General features: G+C 38.3%; 1 protein-coding gene across 1 annotated transcript; it reads right to left on the bottom strand.

The window, feature by feature from the left end:
* Positions 1-3,832: 3,832 nt before the first annotated feature.
* LOC119913319 (gap junction alpha-5 protein-like) lies at positions 3,833-14,661 on the bottom strand. The gene is made up of 7 exons (XM_038732725.1): positions 14,228-14,661; positions 9,047-9,177; positions 8,253-8,417; positions 7,222-7,530; positions 6,368-6,433; positions 6,136-6,284; positions 3,833-4,436 (listed from the first exon to the last, which is right to left on the bottom strand). Exons 2-7 carry the CDS (start codon positions 9,113-9,115, stop codon positions 3,947-3,949), a joined length of 1,248 nt encoding a protein of 415 aa, XP_038588653.1. The 5' UTR covers positions 9,116-9,177; positions 14,228-14,661; the 3' UTR covers positions 3,833-3,946.
* Positions 14,662-16,300: the final 1,639 nt, after the last annotated feature.

Genomic DNA, 16,300 nt, shown 5'->3' with positions numbered 1-16,300 from the left:
ATTATGTCAGTGGGTTTATTTATCTGTATTGTCCACGCTTTGTTTAATCAGTTACTAATTATATATTATGGTGTTTGGTCATTAGTGGTCATTTTAGTCCTGCAGTTATGTATTTGGACATAGGAGGACGCCGTTGTCCACAGAATTGTTTTGTGGTGGCGTGTTTTCCAGTGACTGCAGCACAGACGACTTTAACATTCTTTATTTAGATATTAAAATTAGAGGTGTTTGAGTTTTGTCCTTTCCAGTTGTCTTGAGAATATTTATGTTTTCCTTTTCCATTATAACTTTAAATTTAAGCCCTTTTCCCCCCAAGCAGGCTCTTCTATGCAGTTCGTTTTCCATTTTCATTTTTATTACATATGGTTTCCATTTCTGTTACCAATTTAAAATTTCAGCTCAGTCATATTGCATGTCACGTTTTTTCAGTTTTGACCTTTTAATTCAAATGTCCATCTAACAATTTTAATTTATTGTAACAGTGTCAAGTTTTACCTCTTAATTTCCTTTTTTTCTTTTTAACATTTAAATATGATTCTCCTTAATAGTAGGGTAAAATAATTATTCCTTTACCTTTTTCTCTTGCATTGGAATAATACCTTTATGTAAAACTATTGTGTAACTATTCATATGATGTAACTGACTTTTTCTCACTTAACTTAGTGTTGTTATTCCAGCAGGTGATTTCATCAGCGGCCTACTATGCAATTTAATAAAGATGGACAGAGTCATTTAGGAACTAATATAATGATGCTTTATTTTCATGCACTCTAAAGTCGAAAAGCTGGAGAGTTTTCGCCCATGCAGCAGCGTTGTGTAAAACATTGCTACCACAGATGGGAAAGAAAACAGAAAGCCCTTCAGTGTTGCAGTTCCCAAACATTCCTGATGTATTCAGATGACCTTTCTGGGAATTCTCCCATCAGCTCCTGATCCAAGCTGGACATTTGCCATGAGAACCAGACATGCTTTTTTTATTCCTGTGTGTCCCTGTCTTAAACTGTCCATCACTGAAGTTTCTCTTTTGTCCAGCTCTTGTGTAACAATGAAAGGAAGTCACTTGGTCAGAAGTGGACATACGAAGAGACTTCATGTGGTGAAATGCGATCTCTTGTGGGCATAACGATAGTCCACAGCAGCAGTGGCCGGCCATTTCTGAACTACACATATCACAGGTATTTATTTGTAAAATGAATGTTCACAAATGATAAATGCGTATTCTCAAACTTCACAGATCACTTAGTTACCTCCAAGTAGTGTTAATTATTATAGCAGTAGGGGAGACCAGGGATGGTTGTAACACAGGTCAGTTGTAACCCGTCCAATTTCTCCTATCAGGAACAAGTTACTAATCACCTGATTCACTCTGCACATGCGAAGTTTCGATATTTTTCCACATATGAAAAAGTAGCACGCTGTGGCAAGCATAGCCTAGCTAACCGGTTCAGCCCTCTGCTAACCTAAACTGGGATAAAATGATTTAATCGTGCGGCTCTTCTAGACTTTCAGACTGAATGGATCAAAATCTGGAAGTGAAACAAGTCATTTCCACTTTTTTTCAACAGCCGCTTCTTACACATTATAAGTCTGTGGGAAAAAAGTATTGTTGCTCCAGTGACACATGCAGAAGCTGTTATTACACATTTTGGCCACTGTGTCAATCCATCTCGCAAAACCGCAAAACGCAGGTACTTCCTGTGGGACAGCAGGATGGAGACGTGGAAGAATGCATTGATCAGGTCTATGGAGGTTATCCCGTCACTCGGCTTGATGGGCATCCGAAAAGACCTCTGCGCACCGTAGCCTTTCGGGACACACAGGTCCAGTATGGCTCTTATTACCCCCTGATTTCTTGGGCAATACTGTGAGAAGAATAATGTCTGCGTTGTGGAATAATAATTATAAAACTACAATATACGAAATGACAATTTTAAATTATTGTTGATAGTATATCTATCTACACACATATATGTAGTAATTACCTAATGATTTTTGGAAAAGTATAATTTGTTGTACTCTTGCGTAGTAACCACTAAAAACAAAACACACAACCTTACATTTCAGATCATAGAGATTGTAGTCCATTGTGCTTCAGTCCAGATGTTGTACCCACAATGAGAAACTGCAGCAGAAACTCACCAGTCGTCATCTTGACGACAACACTACAACAACAATATAGGACAAGTATGAGAAATTAAAACATAGCTTTTAAAAAGTGAAGAAATGGTTAAAACACGCCGGTGTGAAGATGGAATCGGTGTTTGTGCTTCATGTTCATATTCACCGATGAATAGGTTGAACAAACATATGCATCCGATGGGAATGAAACAGATACTGCTGCAGTTAAAACTTAAACAAGCCCAAAACAGGTTACACTCTTAGATACACAGTAAAAATGATGACAGACAAAATGTTTCTTTGAGGCTCATAACAATAAAAATTTCACATATATCACAAGTTAAGTTCCTGTTAATTCACTACTTCAGCGTCCGACGACAATTTCAGCCAGAAAATGAGTGAGTTAAGGGCTCAGTCCACAGATAAAACTTTGGTTGCTTAAGGGGGGTCAGTTCCCAAACACCCCCAGTGTTTTGACTTTCACAGTTGTTTGGCTCAGTCGTCACTTGCATAGGGAGATTTGAGGGCTGTAAATGAAATAAAATCTTCCTCTGCAGCAATGGCCAGTCTTTGAGAGTGATAAACTTTCACCAAAAGTCAGCAGAGGTGGGACCAAATAATTGTTTTACAAGTAAGTCTCAAGTCTTAGCACTCAAGTGTCAAGGTCAAGTCTCAAGTCGAGACTGGCAAGTCCAAAGTCCTAAATTTTGAGTTTCGAGTCCTACACAGGTCATAATGTGCTGTCGGCTGTATTAACTACGACATATCGTTTTTTTGTGCAGCTTCAAATGTCAAACAAAGTTGGAAGTTATTGTATCTCTATCGCTAATTTTTGTTTTGCAAGTTGCGGCCATCTTTTTCTTGACTACAGCATAGTCTTTATATCCCAAAATTACAACTTTTGGGATTCTGCACTCGCAACTTTTCTCTGCTCACACAGTTTGATTGCTTGCTGTTGGATTCAAACTGTAATCTGTTAAACTGATGCGTTGCACACAGTTGTTTTTATATCATAATTTATATTTGGGCTCGGGGAGGCTATCAAGACAGTTCAAGTCAAAACGCTCAAGTCCAAGTGAAGTCACAAGTCACTGATGGTAAGTCCAGCTGCAAGTCTTTTTTGATTTTGTAAAGTCAACATATGTGACTTGAATCTGACTAGAGTGCAAATCATGTGACTCGTGTCCACTCCTCTGAAATTTAGAGATAAATGTAAATATTACAGCTGACGATTGTATAAAAGTTTCAGCAAAAATGTGTCACTGAACTGCATAAATAAAAACAGTTTAGAAATTGTAATATTTTCAAAAAGTAACAAACCATAGTAGGCTTGAGGAAAATATACATAGCACCTAAACGTTGAGTGCATTGTGATTGTGATCTCTTTCTCATCTCAGGTTTGTAGACATTCAGCTTGCGGCTACAAATGGATGGAAGATTTCAGTTGCGCCTTCAAGCTTCAAAAGTGTTGGGTAAAATCACAGTGTGAGCCGCTTTTAAGGATTGTCTGCATTTAGATGACTCTCATGACAACTCTACATGTACTGTCCTGTTTTTTGATTTAAAAAAAAACACACATACAGACTTAAACTTTAACCTGAACACCCCAAAGTCCGATTGTGGTCAGAGTTTAGTGCAATCTTTGAGTTCTCCATTGTTGTCGTGTTACGAGCAGAATAATGTCTGAAGGAATTATCTCCTAATCAAGTCAGAGTGGAGTTTCACTCTTTTTAATGGCAGAAAAACAGAGTTAGCATTCATGCTAAATGGGCAGCATGTAATGTAGCAGGTGTATGAGGAGCTGAACTCATCAGTTTCGTCTTTCTTTCTAAACAGAGAGGTCATCTGCTCTAGTGCGGCTGCTGGTTCTGCTGGTTTTGCTGAATCTTCGTTTGTCTGTCTGACAGAGCCCTCCATTTGGGCAAAGCAACAGCTCGTCTGGGCCGCCATTTAGGATCTTAGGGCAGCTGATCTCCCTGCTCCCAGGGCTGTAGCAGTTAGTATCGGTCGTCAGGTATCCGCCATCTTGGATCTGATTATTACTAGCGCCCTGCCACCCGGGAGGGTAGCAGCTCATCTGGAGGACGTTTACCCCCTCCACAGCGACGGCCATTTTGTGCTTCTCTGTGGCCATGTTCTCAGAGTTTTGTTGGTTAGCCAGACGGTGGTTAGGGAAAGGGAGGGGCATGAAGTGTGAGGAGCCAATCACACGATGGCTGAAGTCTGGAGGGGGGGTTGACGGCGGTGGAGGAGACAGAGAGAGCTGTCGCGCCAGCAAAGCATTGGCAGGAGTGACGGCCTTCTCTGTGAAGAACTGCCTGCAAGAGAGTTTTAGCCAGTTAACAGATACGATACAATCTCACCATAAAGAACTAGATTAGTAAACAAGATGTTTTAACTGTAGCATGAGTTCCAGTAAGAAGTTGTTAAACTATGGTATGTGCTCTTGTAGAACCAATAAGTAAGTCAGGTTTAATATGCTATTTGATGTTCTGGAAGTTGGCTGTTTGTTCTCAGAAGAAGTGGGCACCCAGTTTCCGGCCCCAGGGTTTTTGTTCACACAGTTCGGCTTTTACGTGTAATTACAGGAAGTAAAAGCTGAATCACAGGGGGCTGAAAATAGTTATAGAACTCTCGGTGTGGGAAATGTACTTTAGATGTTTCAAGAACTTTGTTTGTCTGTCCCCTTTAGTTTTCAGTCGAGACTCTGGAACAGACAACAGACCTCTGCCCGAGGATCTCAAGGTACGTGCTGGTGCGTATGGGACTAAAAGGTCAGAAATATAACAAGGCGAGAGGCCATGAAGAGCTTTAAAAGTGATCAATAACATTTTAAAGTCAATTCTAAAACACACTGGGAGCCAGTGTAATGAAGCTAAAATAGGAGTAATGTGGTCATATTTTTTTGTTCTGGTTATAAGCCAACAATGTAGTATTTTACCTCCATAAAGTTAAAGGCCAAGATATCCTGACTTTCAGTCCCTAGTATAGTTCAAGCTGCAAAAACCTCTACATTCATGTGTGGCTTTTTATTTGAATCTCCCTTCCTGGTAAATGCCCATTTATTTTAAAGTCAGTGCCCCTAGCTTGAAACACAGGCTTTCTGTTATACGTTTTAAGTCCCCAAGCTTGATCCAAGTTACTGTAACCCTGATAATATCATCACATTTATAATCTCAGACTTTACAGAAGTTCCCCAGAGCCACAGACAACATTAAACAGCTGTTTTTGGTTGAATGGGACTCCTTGTGATGCGAAAATTGACTTTGATGCTTAAAATCGGTGGAGTTCCCCTTCCCCCAAAAACTGCATATCCATGCATTACTGACTCTATACATTTTAATTCAATCCTTTTTTTGGGACAGGCTACTCTTTTTTATTTATTTATTTTTAAGCTTTTTTTAAAGCTTTCAGACTTTAATATTTAGTCACCTTTATGATCATCGCTTGTTCTGTTAAAAAAGGTACTGCTGCTTTGCAACCCCAGGATGTTTAGACGTAAAACATTCTGAATTTAGCATCAGCAACATGTACATGTCAAAGCTACCTTTAACCACCAGGCAGCAAACATGACAATGATACTTTAACTCTGACCAATTAATAAATGGGACGCTCACCATGATGGGTTATTTATCTCAGATATGTAAGGTCAAAGTGCAAATTTAGTCAACAAAATCAAGATAACAAGATCTCTTGAAAGCCATTTAATTGGCAGAGAGGTAAAAAAATGCCTTTCCCAACAGCACCACTGGTTGGTTTTTGACTCAATCGTTCTTCATGGGGTCTTTATATTGTGTTGAAGTACAATAGTGTCTATAGTGTTTAGTGTTATAGTGTTTTTTTGTTTTTTACTAACTAACTTGTTCCTGGATTTCTCCAGAGAGCAGAGGACTTAACACACATACATCCATGGCTTTGTGGTGTTTTAGATGTTACAGAGAGCCTATGGTAATTTCCTGCAGTAATGTTGTCTTTTTTTAAACTCAAATCAATGCGTTTATGAATAAGAACACGCACCTGCAGCAGCGTCTCCATGCCAGGTGATGCAGTTCGAGCACACTGAGGACCAGAGAGACAGCCGACACAACCAACATGAACACTATGAAGATGTTTTTCTCTGTCGGTCTGGAGACATAACAGTTCACTGGATGTGGACACGGCCAGGCCTGAGAGGGAGGGAGAGTATATAATTGAATATCTTGTTTTAGATGTAGCAGGAATTCAAAATGATCTGGGTTTCGGGTTTTACCTTGCAGACATACAGAGGATTGAGGAAGACTCCATATAGGAAGTACTGGAGACACAGAAACACCACCTGTATGGGCGTCCAATCACAGTCAGCTGCATTGTTTTACTCAAAACAAAAAGTACTCAGATCTTTTAGTGTGTAGTAGTAGTATAAAGTAGCAGAAAACGTAATTACTCAAATAAAAGTACCTCAAAACTGTACTAAAGTACAGAACGCGAGTACATGTACTTGGTTATTTGCCACCACTGGTTTTACACTATATTGATTTATAGTGTTTTATTTACCCCCCTTCTCCTTTTTGCTTTAATCTCTCATTCAAGTACGTTTTGGTTTAAAATACCATTATAATGATATCTTCAAAGGTTATCATTCATCCGGGTCTTAGTAATCCAAGGAAGGCTAAAATCAGGGAGACAACTGGACTTGGTTGAGGATACTCAAAGACGTTTCGTCCCTCATCTAAGAAAGGGGCGAACTGCTTCGAGTCTCTATAACCAAGTCCAGTTGCTCTTGATCTTAACCTTCCTTGGATTATCATGATATATCATGCAGTATGTTAGATTGTCATGGCTAATGTACAACACAATGGAGCACAGATAAGAGATAATCTGCTTTACTTAATCACTAATAACAAAATAATAATAAAAAAAAGGGAAACCATAACTTGTTAATTAATTGTACTTCTGCCTCAACATCAACATTATCAATGCTGGTTTGCTGAAAACAGCTGCCTACTGCTGCTAGAAATGGGTGCTGTACTGAACCAAACAGTAAATGTGCCTCAAAACTAAAACTTTTTTATTTACCCACAGAGCTGATAGTAGTAGGGCAGCAGCAGTAATTGTATCATGTACCTCCATGATGCTTCGTATCAGAATACTCAGTATGTAGGTCTTCAGCAGCGCTCCCTTCAGACGGATTCGACCTGCTGATGGACCTTCGCTTTTCTCATTTCCTTCAACCTCCTCTCCTTCCCTCCCCTGTTTTTCTCCTCCTCCTCCTCCTCCTCCTCCTCCTCCTCCTCCGTCACCTCCTCCTGGGTCCTCCTCCCTCCCTCCCCCCTCCTCCTCTCTGCTCCTCCTCTTCTCCTCTCTGCGAACAGTGTGCATGGCGTGGCCCATGTAGATCAGACTTGGAGTGGACACAAACACAATCTGGAGCACCTGGGAGGAGACGAGCAAGATTTGTAATTAAAACCAGTTGAATTAAAATTAAATGACGAAGCTAACAAGTTTGAGGCAATTTACCACATTTCTAAAAGACTATGCATCACTGCTAACCACGTAAAAACACACCATAAATATGAAGATTAATTGCATTCTTACTGCTCCCAGATTCAACTATGATAATGTGTGATATGTCTTGCAAATTTGTTTTGTTTCCCATGCCCCAATTTCAACTTGCAGGACTCTGAATATCCATTCAAACTGGTCTTTCATGTTTCAATTAGAGGGAGATTTGCCTTTCAGTGCATCCAGTTTAGTATGTTGGTCACTGCAATGGTAATGCTGGTACAAGCAGGCGTGCTCTAACATCTGAGACTTCTCACATCTTCTCCATGACCCATGTTCCTATATAATATGATTAGGTTATGTAAAAGACTTCACAAATCTAGATGGTAGAGTTTCCTTAAATGCAACATCAGTCCTTGCTTGCATCTGCAGAAGCGCATAAAGAAAAGGGTGTAATATTAGCTGTGATATAAAAAAACAAGGACCCAGCAGCTGCAAGTTAATTTTCTGTACTGAAATAAAAGGAAAGCTTAAAACTTGTGGCATACTTTAAACATTGGTAAGCAACACCATAAAGTAAATGCGACTTGTAGCCTTTTCCCACATCATTTTATCTCTGTATTCATCACATGACGTTAGGTTGTGTTTATTACCCAGTATCGTATATGTGCGATAGGGAAAGCTTGATCGTAACAAACGTTCTCGCAACCCGGCTGTTCAGTGTCACAGTCAAAATCTTCCTGTTCGTCTCCCCATGATGACTCGGCAGCAGTACCGAGCACCAGGATACGGAAGATAAACAGGATGGTCAGCCACACCTGTGGAGAGAAAAACAGCAAATAAGATATTTATAACATATATAAAAATAAATATCAAGCCATCAGAAACAATAATATGGATACTGTACAGAACTAATGAGGTAATGAGGATTTTTTGAAAATGCCATAAAAAGGTTTTGTCTACATGACTGAATGACTAAATTACATGTTGCTCACGCATTTTGTTTCAGTACTCAAGGATAATAAAGTTTAAATTAAATAAAAAATAATGTGTGAGGAGAAATTATAATAGAAGCATTACTTTAAGATAATATGAACAGGTATTGGGGTATTTTTGAGGCAGTTACATAAAACATTTTGTTGTTATTTTAGATTATTTTAAAGCTTAATGATTTTTTCTAGGGATGTACAATGTAAACAAACATACCCATGCTAACATAAACTTCTGCTTATTATTAAATTAGACAATGGGTCAGGATGCTCAAAATAAAAACATGATGATTTTAGAAATATACTACTGTATTATTTTGAGTATGTTTTATTTTGAGTATGTTTATGTCTGTTTATCTTTTTTCCCAGCATGTCCAGAGGAAGTCACTCTGGTGCCGCGCTGGCTGGTATACAGTATGTGCAGTGTGTACATGTACGCGTCTGTTTGTGTGTCATACCTTGCCGACAGAGGTAGAGTGCTCTTGTACCTCCTCCAAGAAGTTTCCCAGCAGGCTCCAGTCTGCCATGACCGATCACAGGCTCAGCTCAGATTTATTCTCAGCAGTCACTTTGCAGGTAAGAGACTCACCTGAGGAACAGACAGCACACACAGGTGTCATGTCTGCAGCAGGGTCAGGTGGCTCATTTGTTGACAGAGACAAATATGTACGAGACTTCAGCCAAAGAAAATGTTACAGCGCTCTCCACCCTTACATACTGCTGCACCAATGTATATCTCAAATTGTTTATTATGTTCAATAAATGTTGGGACTTATTTTGTGTAAAACTATTCTACATAGATTATGCATCTATTTTTGCCTATCCACGATCTACTTTTGCTTCGGTTAGTTATTTCCCACATTTTCCAGAATGCCAAAACTCAGATAGTGTGAAAACGTGTTCCTTAGATAAAGCAAACAGCCACCTTTAAACATACAGAACCTGTTAGCTTGTTGCATTGAACGTTATATCTGTTTTGATAGAATATCAATGTCACTAAAACTCACACACAGACCTCTGGATTTATTTTTTAAATTTACATTAAAATGTTTTGTTATTCTTAAAGGGCTGCACAATAAGAAGATATACAAGATGTGAGATATTGTGACTGCAGTATGTTATATAGACTTAAGCATACAGTTAGAAGCATAAGTAGAAATCTAAGAGCTTTCGTAGAAAACTCTTTTAACTAAGATCAATTGTTAGCAGGAAACGCCCAGATCAGTGTGGACTGATAAGGAGACAGTAATGTTCTTTAAATGAATGAGGAAGAGTAGGAGGACGCGGAGCAAGAGTAGAGCGGAGGAGGAGGAGGTGAAGAAAGAGGTGGAGAACAAGAATCTCTGGCTTGTCCTAGACCAAAGACAGGACACTGAGGCAGAAAATTTGTTACTTAGCCAACAAGTATCATGAGATACCATCTCAAAGACCAAAACCATAAAAAACTGGCTAAGATCTGTGGCTTTGTTGGCCCTCCCCCTCTTATGCCTGCACTGACTCTTGTCTTGCATTAATAATAAAGTAATAAAGTGCCACTTTTTTCTCATAAATGTAAGACTTTAATTTCAGAATGTGTTTTTTCTTCAGATTATTGCCCCATATCCCGCCTGCACAAAACCACGATGGCCCTAATATGCAGTCATAAAACACACATAAATTCACTTTTTCTTTTGCCAATGATCTGAAAATTCATAAAATATTTGCACTAAATTTGGATGGAAACACCACTGAAGAACACAGTTTGTTCTGGTTGTTGCTGCAACCTGACTGCTTGGTGTCTGATGGTGGTTAGCAAGTGTGTGTATGTGTGTTCTTATATTATCTTGACCCCGTGACCCTCTCTCCACCCTGGCCTCGACCCCATTAATAAAAATGTCTGCGCCCATGTCTTAGTTTAGCTTCATACTCGGTTCCCACACTTCCCTCCGTCTGTCTCTGGGGAAGGAAAACTAGACGTCGACTGTAAACACACACATAGTCTGTCCTTCTCTCTGTCACTGTGGATATGTGGGTATGTTTATGTATGCTGTGTGTACTACTACTGTTTTCCTCCTCTGTAAAACACAAATAAGACCAGAAGTCTGAAGCTTGGCTAGCAGTCCCTAAAGAGGCTTTGGTGTTCATTAGAACCAGAAGTGAAGTTAAAAAAGTTTTTGTCCAGGGAGTAAGTGCTCGCTGAAGAACAAGAAAGTAAATTTCCCGGTAATCTGACTGCATGACACGTTCCAGTGATGTTGTGTTTTGTAATAATGACTCAGTAAGAGGTAATTTCCTCATAACTTTGATGTAGAGTTATAAAAAAGAGACTAAAAGGTTACATGTATTGCATTGTTACTTATTATTACAGAAAATCTCCTCCTCCCCCGCAATTCTCCCTGTAAGACAGCTGAAAGTCAATGCAAAGGTTTTTTAAGAAGTCTTCGCCCTGACACCAAAAGCACATGTTGTTCCCATTTATGTTTTAGATAGTTGTAAGTTAATAAAAAAATTATTTTTTTCATCTTTATTTAAGTCCCTTGAGATAAATTATCTCTTGGCCAGAATAGCAGCGTGGGGTAGATTATTAAGAGGAGAAAGAAAGGCACACAAGAGAACTGCATCTCTAGATATTTTTAGTGTGATCGGATGAATATTGTTGCCACTTTTGTTCTTTGGGTTATCTAGTGAACAACTCACAACTAAAAAGTATACACTGTTCCAGTGTATACTTTTTAAAAGGCATATAAAGATGCTCTGCTTTGAATACTAATGTGTGTCTGAGCTTTTTTTTCCACAACAAAGTTCAATAATCTTGTTACAAATTCTCTAAATGACATCCACTCGTTCTCCCTCGTGGACAAATATCCAGAATCTATGAATATGCCAACACGTCCTCATACCAAATGTCAAAATAGCTTAATTGTCAAGTGTTCTTAAACGACATCTATGTCCGTTGGAAAGTTGGTTTGGGTTAAAATAAATACATCACGTGACATAAGTAAAGTTAGTCACATGAGGTGAGTCATCTACAAAATGTTATTAACATGTCATCTTTGACTTTCTTCTATACAGGACTCGAACATCGTTCTCCTGAGTGAAAGTCCTTAGCTAACTTGACACATCCGTCCACCCCACCACCCTCTTTGTTGCTCTTTATACTACGTCACCTGACTTCTTCTGCCACTGGAGGTTGCGGCCTACCAGAAATTGCAAATAGGGGTCATAATAAGCTATATAATAATTGATAATTGATATAACACCTCTTTGGTGTTGTATATATGATGCTTTGGCAATCTTGTTGTTACACATTCATGCCAATAAAGCTAATTTGAAGTGAATTGAATTGAATTAATAAACAACTTACATGGCCGTTTTTGAGGTGACGATGGGCTGAATATGGAAATATTGCCTGTTTGAAAAGTTTAGCTGCTGCACACCAGATGTCTCCTACTTCACTGAAAAGTTCATTTTCATATCTGCACAGCAGGTTTTAAGTTTCCACATGACACTTGTGTAAGTTGCATACTGGATCCTGATTGGCTTGCAGAATTGTAATGTGACAAAGTCCTGCTCGTACAGCCATGTCTTAAATTGAAATTTTAGTTGAGCACAGAGAAACGTTCCTCCTTCAGCAGATGCGTATCTGCACATGCATCATTCTGTACAGTGAAGCTCAAACATCCAGTGGATCAACAACAAGCCAAACACATGTTTATGGTGGGGCCGCACATGTGACTGATCGCTGATCTATATCATTAATAGATAACTTCAACTTGTATTTTTTTAACTGTAGGATTCAATTATTAAAGTCTGTTTCAGAAGACTCATGGTTCAAACGGTCCTAATTTCAAATAAAAAGCTATGAACAAGACTAAAACGAACTTTGCCTGTGGGGAAAAAAAGACATTAAACCATTGATAGTCCCTTATTTATTAAATGTCCCTTAAATGCCCCTCCCTTCCTGTTTTTGTAAAACCCAATAGCTTTGAACAAACTGTGTGTGTGTATATTTGTGTGTATTTATGTCTTTCACAAGTGCTCCCAGCATCATTAATAACAATATTACTTCCTTGTATAGACTTTCGCCTGACCTTTGCAAACGTGTGTGTCCGTGTTTGTGTGTATGTGTGCCTATTACCCAGCACTCAGCATTGTTCTGCATCCTGTCTTGATAACGGGCGAACACACACACCCAAAGATCCTCTGCTGGTTTACAATAATAAATGATAAACCGTTAGACCTGAGGATGTTTTTAGTCTGATAATAAACAGTATTTATAACTTACACTATATATATTTTACAAGGTATTAATAGGTCAACATGATAACAAATGTGTTCACATTAATCAAAAAGCCTTTTTTTTCACTGATTCCTGAAACATTTACAAATAACATTTGTTTGGTTTATATTTATATTTTAGTTTTTCCCCTCATGCTAAGAAGTTTGGAAGGAAATAATCTTAACACAAGTTTGAAGAACTTTAGACATTATTTGCCAGAATACGGCCTTATTAAATCATCTGTCTGCCTGTTTGTCACTGACACATCAGATATCGGATATCAGATATCGGAGGTGCACTTTGTTTATGATGACAGCGGCTGATTCCTGACCACAGCTACTCTGCCTGTTAAACCTGCGATGGTTTTCTTGTTTCTGCATTTAAATGTTAACACCTAACTTATAGGCCTAACATGGCTGTTTTGAGCACTTTCTCAAAATGCTTTTTGAGAAATGTCACAAATGTTAGTTTGAGTGGAGAGTTAGTTGTTTCCAGTGGTGGAGGAAGTATTCAGATCCTTTAATTAAGTAAAAGTACTCTGTAATACGACATTGTGAAAATACTACATTATAACAGTCCTGCAATTAAAACCTTACTTAAATAAAAGTACTCAGTAAAATATTCCCTGTCAGTGTTTCTCTGTTATATCTGATGTTTCTAGATTCATTTTCCTGCTGCATTAATGTCTAAGTTGCATTTACTGCAGCAGATGTTTGTTGTTGAGCTCGTTTAAACACTTTTATATGCTGTTGGGTAATTTAATCTACAGCAAAGCATCATATTCTATAAGATCAAATATTTGTAATGTTGCTGTCTTGTGAGAAACACATATCTCTAAAAAGTGAACTTTTCATGAGCTCAGAAACAGCCCTGTTTCCAGCTTTGTGACGATGCATTTTTCCGCTGATCCAGGAGGGGTTCAAATTGTTTATTTAGCTTAAGAAGGAGGATGACTTCATCATAAACAAACTTTATCCTTTAGTTTATCAGAACGATTCTAATTCAAAATCACCAACTTTGGAGATACATGGTTTTCACAAGACAAGAGGGCTTTCGTTACTTTTTGTAATCTGGAAAGTAACAAAAGCCGGCAGACGAATGTGGTGAAGTAAAATGTACAATATCTGTCTCTGAGATGGTGTCGAGTAGAAGTATAAAGTAGCATAAAATAGAAAAATACTCAAGTACAAGTACCTCAAATTTGTACAGTAGTTGAGTAAATGTATTTAGTTCTACTATGACAGGGATATGATTAATAAGGAAACTCAAAAATGGTGAAAGTTGAATCAAATTTAAATACTTGAAATTTGTGTTTAGTTGCCAAACTATTCAATGTGTTGGGTTTAAGAATCTACCTGGTGGACGAATATACACACTTTACCTGATTTAGGAGTAAGAGGCAGGGAATCACAGTAGTCCTGAGAAAATCTTGACAAAGTTGGTAAAGCGGCTGCTCTCCTCTCCCTCAGGAGTTTTTACTGAGCTGCCTTTGAGCAAGGCATTTCTTCCCCTTCCAGTGAACCTCAGCGGCCAGCAGCCGAAGATGAGAGGTGGTTGCACCGGTTCAAGTGTCTTCCAGTTGTTTTATGTGTATTAATGTCTTCCCCTAGTCGCAACTTTTGTGTGTTGCTGTCCAACTTAAGTTGAATGAAGAAGAACGGCTTCAAAAACACCGAAACAAACAGATGAACAAGTGTACAAAGAAATACAGTTGATTTGAAAGTGAGACAGGTGGTCCAGCAGCAGACAGATGACAGCAGTGTGTGTCCAGAGGTCTGAACTGAAATATGTGTGAGACTGTAGTTTGTACCAGCCTCTCTCTCCCTCTCTCTCTCCCTCTCTCTCTCCCTCCCTCCCTCCCTCTCTCTCTTTCTCCATCGCCTACATCTGCAGCAGAGGAAATGGGCCTGGTGCCTTGCTGCCTGCTATTCAACTCTTATGTATGTACGTGTGTGTGTGTTTGTGGTGTCTGGCATCTAAAGGAAGTCAGATATTGTATGAGGACACAATGGCTGCAGGTCCCAGTCCTGCATTCCTTCTCTCTCTGTCTCACTTCGTCTCTGTGTTCGGTCGCTTTGTCAGTGTGACTGAGAACCAACTTAAATTTAAAGTACCGGTAGGCTTGAACACTCTAAGTGCGAGAAAATAGATAAATAGAAAGTTCCCATATACATTTTGTCCAATTTTTAAACAAAGTTCCAAAAAAGTCAGCAAGCCAATCATCAAATAACTATTGTTTCCATCAACTTGTGCTGAATACAGATAATAATTCTAATAATATCGTATAATTTAAAGAGCAGCAACTCTTTTGTAACTCTTAGTAATTTGTGATCTTCATTGCTACATTTTACTTTAAGGAATAGTTTGACATTTCTGGAAGTATGCTTTTTCTTACCAAGAGTTAAATGAGTATGGAGGACTGATCCTGACAGATTAAGAAATAAATACAGAAATAATTAAATGCTCAATAAATAAATAAGCATCTGATTAAATGCTCAAAAAATAAAGTAAATAAATAAATGTAGGCAGTAATTAAATTATACAATGAGACATAAATGTATATATATATTTTAATATTTATTTATTCACCTTTATAATAATTACCTTATTTATTTATTGTCCGTTATCATCTTCAACTTTTTTTATTAATTACTTTTAAATGTATTTATTTATGTGTGTGTTTTATTATTTTTGTCTGTTTTATTCTTCCTTTGCATTTCTGCCCTATTTATTTCCCCAATGGTATTTATTTCTGCATGTCCTTTTTACTTTTCTCTATGCATTTCTGCCTCATTATGCAAATAAGGAGGGGCTGTGTGTCAAGTGATTAACTTCTCCCCTATTGGTGGACCAGTCAAACATCAGAGGACTCTACGAGCATACTTTAACAAGCTTGCTCCTCACACTCTGTCTAAAACAATGCCTGTATACCAGCTCACTGCTTATGACCTAAAATGTTGCACTGCTCCTTTAATATGAAATGTGTCATTACTTTTATGAATTATTTATTTTTTTAGTTTGCATTATTGATTGGATACACAAGACATTTATAAAAATGACAAAATAACACGTGTCACTCTGCTGATATAGAAACAGAAGACGTATTGAAGACAAAAACGCTCATGATAAATAAATAAGACAAATGTAGGACTCTCCTTTTGGATTCAGCAGTACATAGACTAGATACTGTATACCTACACTGCACTTATGTGTTGTGTGTCCATTCACGTCTTTTAACACAAAATTCTAAATGGAAATATAAGGAGCATTGCTTCTGGCCTTTCTAACAAATACAATAGTCAGTTGATGATGTGGGAAGCCGGTAAGGGATCATGTCTTCCTGCTGTTTGTCAGGGCCCCTGCAGAGGCGTCATGGGAACAATTGTATTGTTATATACTTTTGGTATCCCACTTTTCTTTTTGCAATTTCACTGTAACTCAAGGTCAGTTCAAT

The sequence above is a fragment of the Micropterus salmoides genome, unplaced genomic scaffold, assembly GCF_014851395.1.
Source record: "Micropterus salmoides isolate LMB-PRFRI ecotype aquatic unplaced genomic scaffold, ASM1485139v1 Ms_hic_scaffold_2, whole genome shotgun sequence".
Classification (NCBI taxonomy): Eukaryota; Metazoa; Chordata; class Actinopteri; order Centrarchiformes; family Centrarchidae; genus Micropterus; species Micropterus salmoides.
This window is presented reverse-complemented; position numbering and strand designations above follow the sequence as displayed.

Bases quoted from the DNA above. Each gene is read 5' to 3' on its own strand.
- LOC119913319 (XM_038732725.1), bottom strand. From the start codon at position 9,115: ATGGCAGACTGGAGCCTGCTGGGAAACTTCTTGGAGGAGGTACAAGAG. The intron at 6,434-7,221 runs GTACATGATACA...ACGCCCATACAG, and splicing joins TGATACGAAGCATCATGGAG to GTGGTGTTTCTGTGTCTCCA. The intron at 4,437-6,135 runs GTGCGTGTTCTT...ACTCTCTTGCAG, and splicing joins GCATGGAGACGCTGCTGCAG to GCAGTTCTTCACAGAGAAGG.